The sequence below is a fragment of the Misgurnus anguillicaudatus genome, chromosome 11 (assembly GCF_027580225.2).
Source record: "Misgurnus anguillicaudatus chromosome 11, ASM2758022v2, whole genome shotgun sequence".
In the NCBI taxonomy this organism is placed as follows: domain Eukaryota; kingdom Metazoa; phylum Chordata; class Actinopteri; order Cypriniformes; family Cobitidae; genus Misgurnus; species Misgurnus anguillicaudatus.
In genome coordinates, this window is record NC_073347.2 from 24,082,051 (window position 1) to 24,099,542 (window position 17,492).

The 17,492-nt window shown below is 36.3% G+C and overlaps 4 protein-coding genes across 6 annotated transcripts; 1 reads left to right on the forward strand and 3 right to left on the reverse strand.

Moving 5' to 3' along the window:
* Window positions 1–373: 373 nt before the first annotated feature.
* ubtd1a (ubiquitin domain containing 1a) lies at window positions 374–4,338 on the reverse strand. The gene is made up of 3 exons (XM_055170554.2): window positions 3,927–4,338; window positions 1,964–2,191; window positions 374–1,575 (listed from the first exon to the last, which is right to left on the reverse strand). Exons 1-3 carry the CDS (start codon window positions 3,979–3,981, stop codon window positions 1,193–1,195), a joined length of 666 nt encoding a protein of 221 aa, XP_055026529.2. The 5' UTR covers window positions 3,982–4,338; the 3' UTR covers window positions 374–1,192.
* A 2,642-nt stretch (window positions 4,339–6,980) lies between these two features.
* Window positions 6,981–12,917, reverse strand: zdhhc16a (zDHHC palmitoyltransferase 16a). Of its 2 annotated transcripts, XM_055170239.2 has the most exons (11): window positions 12,679–12,867; window positions 10,985–11,221; window positions 10,693–10,887; window positions 10,492–10,580; window positions 10,329–10,357; window positions 9,842–9,975; window positions 9,497–9,592; window positions 8,784–8,860; window positions 8,565–8,688; window positions 7,897–7,967; window positions 6,981–7,620 (listed from the first exon to the last, which is right to left on the reverse strand). In XM_055170239.2, exons 2-11 carry the CDS (start codon window positions 11,210–11,212, stop codon window positions 7,518–7,520), a joined length of 1,146 nt encoding a protein of 381 aa, XP_055026214.1. In that variant the 5' UTR covers window positions 11,213–11,221; window positions 12,679–12,867; the 3' UTR covers window positions 6,981–7,517. The 2 variants fall into 2 exon arrangements, with proteins under 2 accessions (XP_055026214.1, XP_055026215.1); XM_055170240.2 differs by lacking the exon at window positions 9,497–9,592 and having other exon boundaries at window positions 12,679–12,917.
* Window positions 12,918–12,974: 57 nt separating this feature from the next.
* Window positions 12,975–14,556, forward strand: mettl18 (methyltransferase 18, RPL3 N3-histidine). 2 transcript variants are annotated; one of them, XM_073873379.1, is made up of 3 exons: window positions 12,975–13,191; window positions 13,373–14,244; window positions 14,358–14,556. In XM_073873379.1, the coding sequence occupies exons 1-2, from the start codon at window positions 13,090–13,092 to the stop codon at window positions 14,237–14,239; spliced, it is 969 nt and encodes a 322-aa protein (XP_073729480.1). In that variant the 5' UTR covers window positions 12,975–13,089; the 3' UTR covers window positions 14,240–14,244; window positions 14,358–14,556. The 2 variants fall into 2 exon arrangements, with proteins under 2 accessions (XP_073729480.1, XP_055026216.2); XM_055170241.2 differs by having other exon boundaries at window positions 13,373–14,556.
* A 4-nt stretch (window positions 14,557–14,560) lies between these two features.
* pgam1a (phosphoglycerate mutase 1a) lies at window positions 14,561–16,818 on the reverse strand. The gene is made up of 4 exons (XM_055170242.2): window positions 16,553–16,818; window positions 15,806–16,080; window positions 15,285–15,465; window positions 14,561–15,154 (listed from the first exon to the last, which is right to left on the reverse strand). Exons 1-4 carry the CDS (start codon window positions 16,689–16,691, stop codon window positions 14,985–14,987), a joined length of 765 nt encoding a protein of 254 aa, XP_055026217.1. The 5' UTR covers window positions 16,692–16,818; the 3' UTR covers window positions 14,561–14,984.
* Window positions 16,819–17,492: the final 674 nt, after the last annotated feature.

Sequence of the window (17,492 nt, forward strand, 5' to 3'; positions counted from 1 at the left end):
GAACACAAAAGCAGATATTTTGATAAATGATGGTAAGCACACAGCTGATTTTAACCACTGAAACCCATTGTAGGAAAGTAAATATTATGGTAGTATTGTGTTTTTTTTTTTGATAAATGATGGTAAGCACAGTTGACGGTATCCATTGAATTCCATCATATTTGTTTTTTCTACAATGGTTACCATCAGCTGTGTGATCACCATCATATGTCTAAATATCTTATTTTGTGTTCATCAGAAACAAAGAAATTCATACAGGTTTAGAACAACTTGAGAAAGAGAAAATTTTGACAAAATTTTCATTTTTGGGTGATCTATCTCTTTAAAATGTAATGACAAATGGGCGATATAATGTGGAATTTGAACTAAACCATCAATATTTCTAGTGAACATACAGAGAAACCTCTCTTTATAAGAATTACTCAAAGTGCTCCAATAAATTACATTACACAAAACCAAACATATCAGGTAATAAACACAGAAGCTTATATTTTGCAGAAATATAGCTTTACTGCCTGTTTCATCAAAGGATAGCTTTAAAAAATGTTATTTGCATTGGTACTCTGATGTGGATTGTAATTCCATTTCACATGTGGTAGTCATCATTATACCAGGAATGTTTGCAATACAAAAGTATAAAAATTTTAAGGGTTTTGCTATTACAGAAGCCTTAATAAAAATAATAGGCTAGGTTTTAAACAAGCGAGTCAAGTGTTGATAGTACAAACAATATTAAATAATGTACAAATAATGCTATTTTTCAACACTATTAGATAAACAAGTTTTAAAAGATTAAAAAAGTTATGAAACTCTGTTAAAGCACAGCTACGAATAATGGGTGCATAAATACAAATTTCTAATCTATGTCATTTAAATTAAAAATGTTTTCTATTAAAATGTTCCCCAAACCTATATAATAAGTATTATAAATAATAATAATATTATAAATAGTGTATTATTAGCTATTCCTGCACATTGTCAATGTACCTCAAATTTCTACAAATCAGTAGAGACCAGGCTGTATCAGAGATAAATATTTAGTAGTAAACCTCGGACCTGATATGGTGCCGTTCCAAAGAGAAGTACATAAATTGATAAAAAATAAGGGGAGACTGATACATTTTCTATACTCTAACACAGAAACAATGGAATCAATGGCAGTTAATGTCTCCTGGTTTACATTTTTGTAAGCTCAGTTGGGAACAATGGGCTGATTAATAATGACCTGTATCACAAAGTCTTTCTGAATCTTGGTATCCTGCAAACGTGTTTTATCTGTCAGCAGCTTGCCGGAGAAAAACCAGCGCTGACAGGTGGCATCAATGTCTTCTTGAACCTCAAGCTGTTTCTTCAGCTGCCGGATGGAGTTGGCCATGCTGGCACCAAGACGAATGTCTTTGCCGGTGGAGAGACGAACCTTCAGCTCGAACTCTGTTTCCTTCTTCTCCTGTAGCTCAGAGTGTTCAGACACATTATGATCGTTGCACTCAGAGATAAGGTTGACTGGTGCAGCCAAGCAGTATACAGGAAGCTGATACCGGTTTCCCAGTTCATCATAGCACTCCATCAGGGATCCTGAAAGACACAACACCAGGGATCACATCTAATTTAGTAATTGTAAAGTCACATCCAAATTTAATGTAAATGTTTCTGTTTTCTGTGTGTGTATTTTTTATATTTTTGAGCTGGCACACCCTGAAAAAACAATGTTAACCCTTATATAATACCGTGGGGTCCAAAATTCTGAGACCACACAAAAATCTGTAATTCAAAATATAATTTACAACACAAAATAAACAGGTGGACTTCCATCCTGTGGATTTCATCCCATCATGAGTGTATGATGTCATTAAAGAAAAGAGAAATAAAAAGAATAAATTCAAGTTAACAATAAAATTCTTAATAAAATATAAATAGTAAAAAACAAAACAAAAATAAGAAAATTGTAAATTCAGTACCTTACCATGAGGCAGTGTGATGTTGGCTCCATCTATAATAGCCTGTGCTAGCTCATGGTCATTACACTCCAACGCTACAGCCGCAGCTTTCAGTGCATCCCAGATCTCTTTACGGCCGTCAAAGGCTGGGGCTGTGTCCCAGAATTCATCTCTTTTCCTGCATAGCTGACTCTCTGTCATTGGATAGCCACTTTTCCATTTAGGTTTGTCTTTCATTAGAGGCTCATTGCGCCCTACAGAAAACAAAAACAGTGTTACCTAGAGAATACCTGGTAAATCTCCAGTGGAAATCTTGCTTATTGTTTACCAAAGGTCTTGAGCAGAAGAAAGCTCAAATGGGATTTACACCTGCTAAAGGAACACCAAATAGAGATCAACCAGATATCACGCTTCAATGTTGTTTAAATGATAAAATGTGGTTACTGTTCATAGAATACTCTGCTATAGAGTATGTGCTAAGAACTACATTTGTGTTGCACCGGAAGTAGAAAGTCTTAACTGGGTGATGCAGGATTTAGTGGCATTGGGTTTTGACGTCAGTCCGATGTTGGGTTTTAACGTCAGTCTGACGTTGGGTTTTGACATCAGTCCGAATTTGGGTTTTGAAGTCAGTAAGACGTTGGGTTTTGACGTTGGGTTTTGATGTCAGTCTGATGTTGGGTTTTGACGTCAGTCTGACGTTGGGTTTTGAAGTCAATTTGACATTGAGTTTTGACGTTAGTCCGACGTTGGTTTTGACGTCATTCCGACGTTGGGTTTTGAGGTAATTCCGAGGTGGGGTTTTGACGTCAGTTTGAGGTTGGGTTTTGACATCAGTCTGAAGTTGGGTTTTGACATCAGTTTGACGTTGAGTTTTGAGGTCAGTCCGACATTGGGTTTTGACGTCAATCTGAGATTGGGTTTTGACGTCAGGCTGATGTTGGGTTTTGACGTCAGTTTGACGTTGGGTTGGGTTTTGACGTCAACCTGATGTTGGGTTTTGACGGCAGTCTGTCATTGGGTTTTTACGTCAATTTGATGTTGGGTTTTGACATCAGTCCGATGTTGGGTTTTGACGTCAACCTGACGCTGGGTTTTGACATTGGATTTTGACGTCAATTTGACGTTGGGTTTTGACGTCAATTTGACTTTAGTCCGACGTTGGGTTTTGATGTCAGTTTGACGTCGGGTTTTGACATTAATCTGACATTGGGTTTTGACGTCAATCCGATGTTGTGTTTTGACGTCAGTCTGATGTTGGGTTTTGACATCAGTCCGACGTTAGGTTTTGATGTCAGTTCGATGTTGTGTTTTGACGTCAGGTTTTGATGTCAGTTTGGCGTCTGGATTTAGTGGCTTTTACCTATCATGCACTGCTCTTTGCCAGATGGGAAATTGCACGAGGAAAATGCCACAAAACACTGCAAAATACACCAAACTCTACGTGCTGGATAATTAAATAAAAAACAAATATACTACATTTTGTTTAATTTTGCATTTTAAAAGTCATTATACATTTTAAAAATGTATTTTATATCATTAAGGTATCATTGGTGTTCCATGAGTATAAATGTTAAAAAAATGTTATTTGATGATTTAGCCTTGGGCTCTTGGACTACATTTGACACAACTATACTGCCCTACAAAGGCTAAGTGCAGTAACTACGCAAACACTGAAACTGAGAAAAATGCCCTTACAATTTTTACACCAGCCAGTCAAACATATTACTGCAATTTTGGCACACACGTTTCTCTGAAATGGGACAAAACTGAACCAGGAGACTTTGTCAAAAGACACAACAGATATCACAAAGCCCATTTCAATCCTTAACTCAATTTTGACAAAATGCGTAGGGCTAGTTACTGCGCTTTGGCTTTGTAGGGCAGTATAAACAAATTACTGTACACAATATGTATGTACACAGGTAAACTAACATAAACGACCAACCTTCAAAAACAATCACACTTCCAACAGTGTGCCGTACTTACTTTTCAGCACAACAGAAATTGTGCGTTGATAGTCTCTCGAGTTTGCAACTCCCATGGTCAGATCAGTCGGTTATTCCTTCAATATGTACAAAGTTACTAGACAGCTTATGGCTTCATGCAGAAATGTGAGACCTGATCAACTCCATGTGCACGGTGCCTCAAAACATGACACTTATTGTGACACTTTTGGCTAGTCGCTTTATCCAGTTTTCTTGTACAAATATCACCTGTTTTGTAAACAAATAATGGCAAGTAGACAAAGTACCATACTATACATAAGTTCCACAGATCACCAGAATAACATCTAGTAGTGAAGCGAGAAATAGCCCCTGCTTTTAAACCCTCTATTTTCAAATCTATTTAAGACCAGAACAGATGGACAAAAATAAACTGTCACACTTAATCCCAGGATTGTCCAGTAGAAGACAAGGAATCCTTCGGTGGAACACCCAAGCATTTCTAAATGTTTACATCCAATCTTAATAGATTTCTTCGTAAATTAAGCTTTGAAAGAACATTTGATAAATTTAATTTGACCAAAAAAACAAAAGTCAATGAGTGAAATCCAATGTGTGCACCGGCCTTCAAAATGAAATACACTCTAAAAAAACAAACGGTATAGAACCAAAACTGTTGCTTTGGATCGTAATCATAGAAGAACCGTTTTTAGTGCCATATAGCACCGGTGAAGCACCAGTGAAGCACCTGTGTAGAACCATATAGGTGCCATATAGAACCACTATAGCACCAAATATGGTTCTACATAGCACTATATGGTTCTACACAGGTGCTTCACTGGTGCTTTACCGGTGCTATATGGCACTAAAAACGGTTCTTCTATGATTACAAGCAAAGAACCACTTTTGGTGCTATATAGCACCGTTTGTTTTTAGAGTGTAGTATAGCTAATTCGTTTTGTAATCAGTATGAATCTATTTACAAAGATACTTCAAAATGGCTGGCATGACAGCAGGTCCCTTCTCTGACAAAACTGGCTTCATAATTAATACAGTGATGATGCTAATGAACTTAAAGTTACAATTAAGGTACTTTGTTTAATCCATGAAACATAAGACACAACCACATGATTGTATCAGACATTAGTTTCCAGTAGATCAAGCCTTAAAGCAACACTATGTAGTTTCCATGTAAAAATGACTTACAGCTCCCCCATGTGGTTGAAAAGCGCAACAGTGCCTGGTATCAGACACTCTTCTGCAGGCAGGGGGAGGGGCCGGGCTGTGTTTCCTACCCTCCACCGCCACTTTCAGAGTGTGCTTGTAGCAGCTAGGAGGCTGCTCAGGTTGCAGCAACAGTACAATTTGTCCAGTTAAAAGTTGTTCTATCACTGAAATAATTTTAGAGACATTATTTAAAAGTAAAAAAACTACATAGTGTTGCTTTAAAGTGATAGTTCACCACATACATTGATCTATATCCCTTTGTGCTCAGCAGAACAAAGATATGTATTCCGATTTGGAACAACTTGAGGGTAAGTATAACAGAAGTTTAATTTTTGGTGAACTTTCTGTTTTGTGCTGTATCTGGATGCATCTCTGAAGGACAGGTATTACCCTCATCTCACCAGCCAAAACAAATATTCCATCATTTAAACTCACACAGCTCAGAGTAAATGCAGCCATCAGGGCCGGCTCGTGAGGTTGTGGGGCCCTAAGCAAGATTATGAAGATGGGCCCCAATGGTAGCACTGTAATTACGTACGGTATTTATTATTTTCTGTGAATTGTCATGTGTAGATCTTTGTAAAAAATGCCAAAGCGGCCTGACATCAAGCTGTTGGGTTTTGACATCAGTCCAATGTTGGGTTTTGACGTCAATTTGATGCTGGGCTTTGACATCAGTCCGATCTTGGGTTTTGACGTCAATTTGACGTTGAGCTTTGAGGTCAACCCAGACGTTGGTTTTTGACGTCAGTTTGAAGTTGTGTTTTGACATCGACCCAACATTGGGTTTTGGGTTTTAGCACTGTAATTACGGTATTTATTATTTTCTGTGAATTGTGTAGATTACTCAGATGTTATTCTAATATAAAATCTTTGTAAAAAATGCCAAAAGCGGCCTGACATCAAGCTGTTGGGTTTTGACGTCGACCTGTCGTTGGGTTTTGACGTTGGGTTTTATGTAGTATAAGGTTTGGTTTTCACGTCAGTCCGACATTGGATTTTGATGTGTATGACTTTGGGTTTTCACGTCAGTATGAGTTTTGACGTAAATCCGATTTACATTTCCAATTGAAATAGAACATCTGCCCGACATTACGACTAGATGTCAGTCCGCTTTGGCCTTTACCACCATATTCCTTGAAATACAAAAATTTCTGGTCGTCCACATTCTTTATGCATGGAAACAAAATTTTTTTATATTAGAATAAGATCTGACAATTTACAAATAATAATAATAATAATATTGCCCTAGGGCCCCACAACACCACGAGTCGCCCTGCTCTTCACTACTGTAATATCAGCTTTACAACTCTTTCAGCACATTCACCTACGGTTGTAACACAGATCAAATAATACTCATTATAAATGTAGTCCCATTGCTAGTATATAAAATCATAATACAGATTTCTATTTAACTAAATATTTGAGTGCTATATGTGTAACTTAAAATAAACAAAACAGCCAAATTTGTTTGTTTAAAATGCCTATTCATTTACCAAATTTTAAATAAGAAAATTTAAATGTGAAATATTCAAACAAAATATTAAATCTAAGTATAATGTACATACTTAATATAATAATACACCTTATTATAAATTACTATTTTATAACAACTTTAAAATATTAAGTCATACTAGTTACAGGTAAATGAGATTAACCTTCTGTTTGGGTGAATAAGCAATTAGGCAAAAATGGGAGTTAGAACTGACGCTACACTGCCATCTAAAGGGCTAACAGAATAACAGACTGCAGTTGCCTGTTAACACACCTTCAACAGACCCACACCCTTTGTTGGTACAAAACACAGACAGAAACATGCACCTATATGCACATGATTTAAAGCCGTAAGGCTAAATACAATAGGCACATGAGCTGTAAGTTTTGTTTAATGTTCAAACATAGAAACAAATTGTAAACTCGTGAAAAATCTTTATTATTCATGTAATAAAGTTCTCAGAATTCTTTTGAGATGTAGATGACTTTAAAAGAAACTTTTGCATTTTAGTGCATATATATCTTAAATAATGACATTGTAACATACGAGTAAAGATATGAGCTAAACCCTTATTTATACAAACACACAAAACAGCCCCATAGGCTACAAACACTTAAAACCCTGTTTTAAGCACAGTGTTTTCCACATTTAGCAGACAACAGTCATTATGGATTTCATTACAAAATATTGATAAAAACATACACAATCAAAGAACATATCTTGGAGGACAGTCAATTCATTTGACCAAAAATAGCAGAAGTCTTTCTATGAGATCATTGTGTAAATCTGGGCTCTGCCGTCGGCCTTGTGTCCAGGGCTCTGGTTCTGCATTTAGCCATGGCACAGTGAGTCTGAGTCCCCCTGGACATAGTGTCGGCCATCACCATCTGAGACACGCAGGGCTGTAATGTCTCAGACTGGTATCATGTCTTTTTTAAGAGGGTAGATGTCCCATGTCAGTCCATCACCATAAGGGGTGTGTCCAGAAGGTAGTAAAACACGTGTCAGCCAATGACTGCGAAGTAAAAAAAAATCTGTTTACACTATTGAAAGCTACAAAGAAAAACAAAAACTTGAACTCATGAGAGTTGCTTTGATTTATATGAAGTTTTATTGGCACTGTCATGTTAAGAATACACATTTAGCCTATAATATCAATACCTTAAACAGTCCTGCAGACCTGACTGCTTCTAACAACTGGACTCACATCAGCTGAAATCTTTGTAACAATACTGCAGAAAGGAACAATTAACTTAAATTATTTTTCTAACTACTCTCATTTAGTTCTTACCTTCTTTTCTCCACACCCAAAAACACCTTCCAGTTGTTTAACTTGCCATAATTAAATGGATTCCGGTAGACCTTTAAACAACAACAACAAAAAAGATTTAAGTTAGATCAAGTTTATTTGATTTTTTTTACAAAACATATGTAACCCTGGACCACAAAACCAGTCATATGTGTAATTTTTGAAAATTGAGATTTATACATCATCTTACGATAGGACAATATTTGGCCGAGATAGAATTATTCTAAAATATGAAATCTGAGGGTGCAAAAAAATCTAAATATTGAGAAAACCACCTTTAAAGTTGTCTAAATTAAGTCATTAGCAACTATGTCCACTTACAAAAATAAAGTTTTGATACATTTGCTGTAAAAGTATAAAAAAATAACATGATCTTCACATAATATATGAATCATTTTTTATATAAAAGGAACATTTATAATTTTGACCCATACAATGTGTTGTTGGCTTTTGCTACAAATATACCTGTGCTTGTGGTCCAGGGTCAGCAATTATTCTAAAACAGCATTACAGAGAAATATTACAGACCTAAATGTAATTTTAAGTAATTTAAGGATTTAAATTATACATACAAAAGGAAATCAAATAATAAATCCTGGAGATAGAATGGTGAAGGTATTACAAGCAAAGACTACTGAAAACACACTTACCTTCCCACGTTTCGCCAAGCGTTTGGTCTCTTTATTATTTATATGCCGTTCAATGCTGGTCTCTCCACGGGTGATAAGTACAGCATGCCACAGCGTGAGACCTCCGAGAGCCACTGCCACTGTGCTAAAAAAAAAAAAACGATAAAAGATGTGAATCTATATAGAAATACTGAAACCAGTATTAGGGCTACTTAAATAATAACCTTTCGAATGATTTACCTTGTGAGGACCCACATGTAGATAACACTCTTGTGAAACATCCTGTCTTTATAGGTATATGGAGGTTGTGAATACACCTATGTGTCCGGTTAAAATTAAGAAGAGAAACATTTAATAATTAATAATATTATAAATAAGCTATTTTTTATTAGACTCTTAATGGATTTTGCCAATTATCTCATTTTTTGACAAAGGTGGCATCTGATTTGTACATAACTATATTTTTATTTATAGATAGAATTGGAAATCAAAGTTTTGGAATATTAATTGTTAATGTTGATAATTAAAATAAGCAAAATAAAAGTTTTTGTTAACATCATATATGTTTGTGTACTGTGTATAATAATTATAAACACACACACACATACATGTATAACTTTAAGAAAAAAATATATTTATATATTAAGTATTTATAGCTAATATAAATGTACAAATGTATATAAACATTTAAACATTTCTTAAATATATACATGCATGTGTGGGTGTGTGTTTATATATATACATATTTATTATACACAGTACAAAAACATATATGATTTAAACAAAAACTTTTATTCTGCAAACGATTAATCACGATTTATTGTTATGCAGCCCTAAAAAAACGGATGGTTAATAAAACATGTTTCTTGTTTTCACAGTGTTAAAGCACCTAATTTCAGTTTTGAAGGCAAGCTGACAGCAGAAACCACAGGAATAAGAGTCGCCTGTTATACCTTCCCAGCTGGAGTGTCTGATGGTACGATACCAATAAGCAACCCAATCCCCGTCACCGGGACCCCCTGTTTCTCTGCTTCAAAGTGCCTGATTTGCTAAGAAATGGCAAAGAGACAGCTGGCAGTTAAGATATGCCCACTACCCCAGACTTTGAGAGCAGAAAAAGCATTCAGAAAGAAAAACGAACCCCATCTTAGAAAGAAAACAGAACATTGTGCAAACACAAAACTGTCACCCATGAATAAAAGCTTGGAGTGAGCGAATGAAAAATGTATATTTGTATGATACAGATAATGAGTTTGAAAGAGATAAAGCAACAGATGTGTCAAACATCAAAGGCTTACATCTATGTTGTTGTATGCATCAATGAAGAGATTACGACCACTTATGCTGCAGTACAGGCAGCCCAACGTCAAAGAGACACAAAACGAGAAGAAGTAACGATGATTGAAATGACCAACACAGTTGTTGAGCCAAGCTAAAATCACAAGTTAAGAAACAAACCAAACATGAAACGTAAGACCTAAACGTGGCCCTTTGGCACCTTTAAGATGTTTTTCATTTGGATTATATTTCGATTATTTTTATATACACCAAATATTTATCAACAGATTTTAATAAACTAAAGAATCTCTAACTGTTTCACTTTTATTTATTTTAACATTAACAAAAAAGTGGATTTTAGTACCTCAAAAGTACATACTGTAACCAGATGTACAACTAATGGTACATTTTAGGACCTTTTTTAGGTATCATCTCAGTGACAGCTTTTGTACCTTTTTCTGAGACTGTCCAAAAAGCAAGTAAATAGGAACTCTTTCAAAAGGATACGGCAATGATGATCCATTTTTAAAACACAGCTGGGGAAAAATACAGAATGTTAAAATGTTTGCATTTCTGGTAATAATAGTATAAAATGCTGCTCATATTCAACAAATTAAAATGTATGTGCCTGTATGCAAAATGCTAAAATAATCATTTTAATCTCCCTTACGTTTTACAGATGCCGCAGTGGTGACTTCTCGCTGGTTTAGGAATGACACATTTTTTACAGACTGCCACAAATGGGACGTCAGTTTTCATCTTAAAAAACAAAAAAACAGTAAAAAGAATGAAAGAATAGCCGTTACTGTACATAGGTCATACAGGATGAACATGCACTGCAGCGTTGCTGAAATGTTGGTAGGTGCTAAACCTTAGGAGGGCGTCCTGGAGGGGTCTTTATGGCCTTGTAGTAATGGAAATATATCATGACAATGATCCAGTTTCCATAACAAATGTGCCAAATTATCCAGCCAAGAGGGTATGTTTGTAGGATCAGTGGTAGAAAGCAGTAATATGCGATGAAGACGCAAGAGCTGGTAAGAGCTACCACTAAAATGACAAAGACCTTAAGAGAAACAGAAATGCAGGATGTAAGAAATCATCTGATCACAATAAAAAAATACTTAAAAGCAGAGGTTAATTATGTGAAATAAGACATTTACCATTCCAAACCAGCGTGTGACAACCTCTACAATCCAAAACACTGGCTCCAGAATGCAGTCCATCACTAATTCAGAGTTAGTGAGTGAATTAAAAAAAAGTGATTGGATGATAAGTTTCATGTAGCTCATAGGTTGCCTCAGTCTTCTGGGCAGGCGGCTGCGACTGTGCCTGCCACACCCGCGCAGGCATCTCAACAGCAGGTGCATGGCAGTAGAGCAGGGGCGCATATTCTGCCCCTGTAAAAGACAAGACGCTATCATTAAAAAGAGTAAAGTTTCCTGAATATCAAGTTTTACTGCCTTTGACCTGCAATTAACTCATCAACAATCATTCCTGTGATTAACTTTAAAGGTACCCTGTGTTACACAATAAATAAATAAATAAATAAATAAGGGGGTGTAAAGGCCTTACATAATAAACTGTTATGTTTTTATTACCTTAAAATAAGCCATTTTTATTTACATACACCGATAGTCCCCTTAAATGGAAGTCGCTATTTTGCACCACCATGTTTCTACAGTAGCCCTAAATGGACAAACAGCTCTACAAAACGCATTTTGTCACTGCGTTGTCTCATCTACTGTAGCTTCTGTATGTGTTTCGAAAAGGAGGGGTGAGCTGGGGACTTAGCCTTTGGTTGCAATTCGCAATCTCACCACTAGGTGCTGCTAAAATCTACACACGGCACCTTTAAAACCAATCAGATTAATAAAGGATCAACCAAGCAGTTGGTGTGGACTGACCCAAACCAATAATAAAAGCATGGTTTAGTTTCATGATACCCACAGATTATCTGCCTGAATACAGAGATACAACAAATGGATTATTACAGTATCTACAGTACTACAGATTGCATGCGTCACAGCATTTAAACAGCCCATTTTATTTGCCCATGATCTGCTTTCATGCACGGGTGGGTTAAAAAAGGCATGGTTAATAGTCTAGTGACTAATACTTCTTTCCTTGGATTTGTGTTTCTAATCAGATCTTTAATCTTACTATAAGGGTTTCAATCCAACCCATGACAGTCACTCCATTGGTTATTCCCTTCTGAATCAGTGATTTAAAACCTCTTAGTGGCACCGACATTTGTGCTAAAAGCTGTGATAAGAAGTACTTAGCAAGAAAAAATTAAATAACTGACCACAAAACCAACTTTTAAACAACACATTCACATATAAAATAAGTTCTACGTATAGTGGGAATATAAAATATGTATATGTTTGCCATACATGTCCAAACATTGTAAAACACATTTTACTTATAGATCTTGATATTCTACATTCCTGAAACAAAAGAGGATGATTCTATGAAAGAACAGCACCACCCATCTGCTTATGATTGAAACACACATACACATTTATATACATAGTAAAAAACACATTAAACATTTATAAATGAACAAAGGGAAGTGCATAATAACTAGAAATAGGCGCAGCACCATACACTAACGTTACCCCCCATAACCTGAGTGCAATGGGTTACAGAAACAGATTGCGGGTCTGTCCCTTTAAATTATCATCAGACCAACAAATGGTTAAAATATGTATACATTGGTAAATGTATAGGATGTTTAAGTCACCCTATTAATACAACATCAGTGAGACAAAGGTTGCCTATGATGTTTACTTTTCCTGTTTTCGCCCTGGCTTGATATAAATATCAGAGAAATATAAACTGTCTGATTTCTTACCTGCTCGAGATCTTCCGAGGGAGCAATGAACTCAACTCATGATACCGCTGAAAGATCGTTTAATCGTGACAGATGGATATAAATAAATAGGAAGAGCCATTTTAACCCATTTGATTTAATCCCGTCTGCTTGGTACGCACTGCTGCTCAGCTGTCGCGCACAGAACTCTGGGTATTAGAGTTTAAGGAGTGGCACGCGAAAATATTTCCTGCACAAATGTTTTTTATAATTTTTATTTTTAATATTATTTATAATTATGATTACATTGTATCGATTCACAGTTAATTGATTAATTGTAATAACTGCTCGGTTACTTTAATGTGAATTAGCGCCCAGTAATAGCAAAGAATTATGGGAATTGTAGTATAATCCATGTAGCTATTCACACACGTGTTTTGGCTGCATGCAAACATGGCATTCAGTTTTAACTTCGATATTCCATTAAAGACAGAAGAAACCACTGATAAAGAAACCATAGACGGCGAGGCAAAAGATGTAATGACTAAATGCTCGGTAAGGAAATCGAATAAGTAGCTAGTTCTGGCTAAATGTATGCTAATGCTGCGCACACTACAGTAGACATTATAGTGATTACTAAATGTTATAACGGCATACTACAGTATGAACTAAATTAATATGATAAACTGTAGTAAATTTTAATATTTAATATACAAAAACTATTTATTATTTTCAGGAAGCCAGCACAACAGTCCCAAAGAAACTGAAGGACGCGATTGAGCATAAACCTTTGCTGGATCCACTGTCACATCTTGAGAACTGGGTGTCTGAAACCATCACCATTGGTGCACTACCGCCCTTGTTATGTCTCAATGAATCCGTGTTTGAGAAGACTGCATCTGAACGAGAAGACAGTGAAGAGATACTGGCCAAGACACGGACTGAAAACTCTGACCTCATCACCGGAGTCTATGAGGGTGGACTTAAGATATGGGAATGCACTTATGATCTTCTTGATTACATTGATGATGAGGGAGAGACCTTTTCTGGAAAAAGAGTGTTGGACTTGGGTTGTGGAGCAGGGATACTTGGCATACTAGCATTAAAGAGGGGAGCCAGGAAAGTTGACTTTCAGGATTATAACAGCACAGTGATAGAGCAGCTGACAATACCAAATGTGTTCCTTAATTGTGAAGATGATAGTGATGATGAAGAGACAGGAGAGAAGAATGGCAGCCCACCACCTAAGAAGAAAGCACAGACGTCACTAATAGACTGTTGTGGCTTCTTCTCAGGGGACTGGAACTCTTTTCTCACACTTTTGCGAAAGAAAAATCCTTCACCGAAATATGATATTATATTCACATCTGAAACCATATACAACACAGACTACTACTCATCTCTTCACAGTGTGTTTTGTGACCTGCTTGCTGAGAATGGCACTGTTTATTTGGCAACCAAGTCTCACTATTTTGGAGTAGGGGGTGGCCTTAATTTGTTTGAGAAGTTTGTTGAGCAAAATAATGTTTTTCAAATGAAACATTTAAAAGATGTAGAACAGGGTCTGAAAAGACATATTGTGTCATTGACATTTAAAAAGTAAACATTGTGATCTACTTGTAGGGCATTGGTGTCAGTTTGCAATCCTGAAAGGCCATCGTCTCAAACACTGGCCATTCAGTTTGATGAAGGGCCTTCATTTGGCAATGATATGAAAGAAGTTTTGCACAATCCTCATTCATAGTACATTAAACACTTTGTTTATAGCTTTACAGAGGATTTTCATTAGGGTTTAGGGTCTAACTTTCATAAAATCAAGATAAACTGCAACATGCAATGTTCAATCTGTAATATATAAAGTACACTGTATTTACTTAAAGCACTTCACAACTATCATAAAATAAAGTGAATGTGACAGTACAGGTTCTTCATCTTAACAATGGTTTAATGTGAGAGAAAACAAACATTTTGTTATACCACTCATCACAATACAGGCTTTTAAGGAAATGTATATGGTCCATAAGGAATTACCGGTATGTCCCTTTTTATGAGTTCAAGCTTGACCAGACATTTTCTTGCCAACATAACATGAAGACAGTAAATTATCCGAAGGAATGATTTGCAAAGAAGACTACTCCAAACAAAAAATAAGTATGGGGTCCTTGTAAACACTGTATACAATAAATATCTATAGTCTATAATTATAAACGTGGTCACATAATTTATATCAACTTGTACACGCAACTTTTAATCTCATATAGAACTCTGTCTTGTTGATGTTAAACATGTCCTGTTTAAAGCAATTAAGTGCTGATGTATAATTTAAAATATTTCTTATATTAAATACTCTATTTCTTTGCTTTGCCCTGAGCAGCCACAGCCTCCATGGCCTTGCGAACCGTTTCCTCATCTCCAAGGAACTGCATGGGTTTAATAGGCTTCAGGTTCTTGTCCAGCTCATAAAGTATAGGGATGCCTGTGGGCAGGTTCAGCTCCATGATGGCCTCCTCAGACATACCTGTGAATGTAAGGAATATGGAAAAGCTTAAATTATAAAAAATAGCTTTTTATACTAAACATTGACGGTCAATTTTAAATCCAATTATTATTTTAGGTTTTCCGTAACCATGGGAATTTACTGTACTTACCTTCTAAGTGTTTCACAATGCCTCTCAAACTGTTTCCATGAGCAGCAATCAACACTCTTTTCCCCTCCTTGATTTGAGGAACAATCTCCTCATTCCAGAAAGGTAATGCCCGTGCAATGGTGTCCTTCAGACTCTCACAGGAAGGCAGCTGGTCCTCAGTCAAGTCTGCATAGCGTCTATCCTATAGAAAGAATAGGCATGTCACAAGATTTCGGCATATAACAGATGTGCTCCTTTAATTAAATCGTATTTCTTGACTTATTGGGTTATGTTGGCAAGAGAAAATCCAGAATGATTGAGTGTTTACACAAAATATTTATTTTGATACAAATAAACTTTGACCTCTGTTTTCTTAGTAATAATTAACCAGACATCAGTTTCAGCATGTAACATCAAAATACATTGAATCAAAGTTGATACCACGTGTTTACACCGGACAATACCACCTGACCCACATGCATAAAAGCCTACCAAATGCAAAATGTAACAGTACTACATTAAACGAAATGGCTATATTTCACCTTGCTGATGGCGCTGTAAAAGTCATGATCTGCATCCATGGATGGCGGGGGGATGTCATAGGAGCGCCTCCAAATCTTAACCTGGGCTTCACCATGTTTGGCAGCTGTCTCGGCCTTGTTTAAACCTGTGAGACCACCATAATGGCGTTCGTTTAGCCTCCAGGTCCTGTGCACAGGCAGCCACATCTGATCGATACTGTCCAGAACGATCCATAACGTCCGGATGGCTCTCTTCAGCACCGAAGTGTAACAAATGTCAAACTCATACCCTGCATCTGCAAAGGATAGATAATAGATGTATTATTTAACAACGGGAAATGTCACTTTATCGGAAATACAGCAATGACTGAATCTTTGATTGAGACATTCAACACGTGAGCAAAATCACGTCCCATACTGCACGTTCACACAGCTCACGGTCCGCCCCCAAACTGTCATTTATACGCAAACTGCCAGATCATTGGTTCAGAGAGCACATACGTCACATTGAGGATGCCACTGTAAAGGGTTGAGGTTTTCTGAGTTATTTACATTTTCAGTACTTTTCTTCCAAAAAAAATAGGCAAAACCCTCAACACCTATTTGTAATATAAGTACTATTAATTATATATAAATAGAATTAGAAAATTATCATTTAAGACATGAATGTACCCGTCCTAACAGAAATCTAGAGTGATAAGACGGCAGGTTTATATACCTCGTTTTACTGACGAAACTAGAAACCATGACGGTTTCTTTTAAACAAACCTTTTAGAGCTTCACCACCTCTCTTTGCCTCCTGAGCCCCTGTCTCACTCAGGTCCGCGTCAAACCAGCCGCAGAAACGATTCTCCTGATTCCAGCAGCTCTCGCCATGGCGAATGAGGACCAGTTTGTAGGCAGCCATTTCAATTACTTGGATATGAAAGGTATCCGCTCAAATAAGCACGCTGGATGAGCTCTGATCGAACAGGTTGTAACAGTCTGAGAGAGAGAGAGCCCTGTCCTTCCTTTCATCCGAGTCTGCAGCTGAAGTTAAGACCGCCCCATCTCAGCGTTTCACCAATCAAAAACCACGATGAGCGAACACGTGAAAGTGCATACACGAAATGGAAAAAACTGTGAACTTCCCCTAACTAATGCCTCATTAATCACACAAAAAATGTATATTAAAAAGGTGAACGACATTTAATTTATCGTGATACTGCCCCTAATATTTATCTTTATTTAATTTTCTTTTCTTTTACTCACTATTTAAGTTCATGTAAATTATAATTTCAGATCTTTCTGTTTATTTTCTTTATTTTTTTCTAAACAATTTATTAGTTACACTGTGTTGAGCCTGTAATACGTATCTACACTTTGTTGTTTATATATTTTTGTTTTCAATTAACTACTAAAACTGAAGAAAAATAAAGAAAGTAGAATGTACAACTGGATTTTGAGTTTTTTAACAGAACAATTCAAATTCTAAATTCAAGTTCGAAACCCCAGGGAAGTGTGATAAGCCCTATATTATTTAATATCATGATAAATGATGTATTTGAAAGAGTGTCTCCAGAAATTAATACAGCTTTATATGCTGATGATGGATTAATGTGGAAAAGAGGAAGGAATATATCTTTTAATATGGAAAAAAACAATTATATAATATAATTCATAACCAATTATTTCAAGGTCCCCTGGCTAAGCACTGAGGACCACTAGG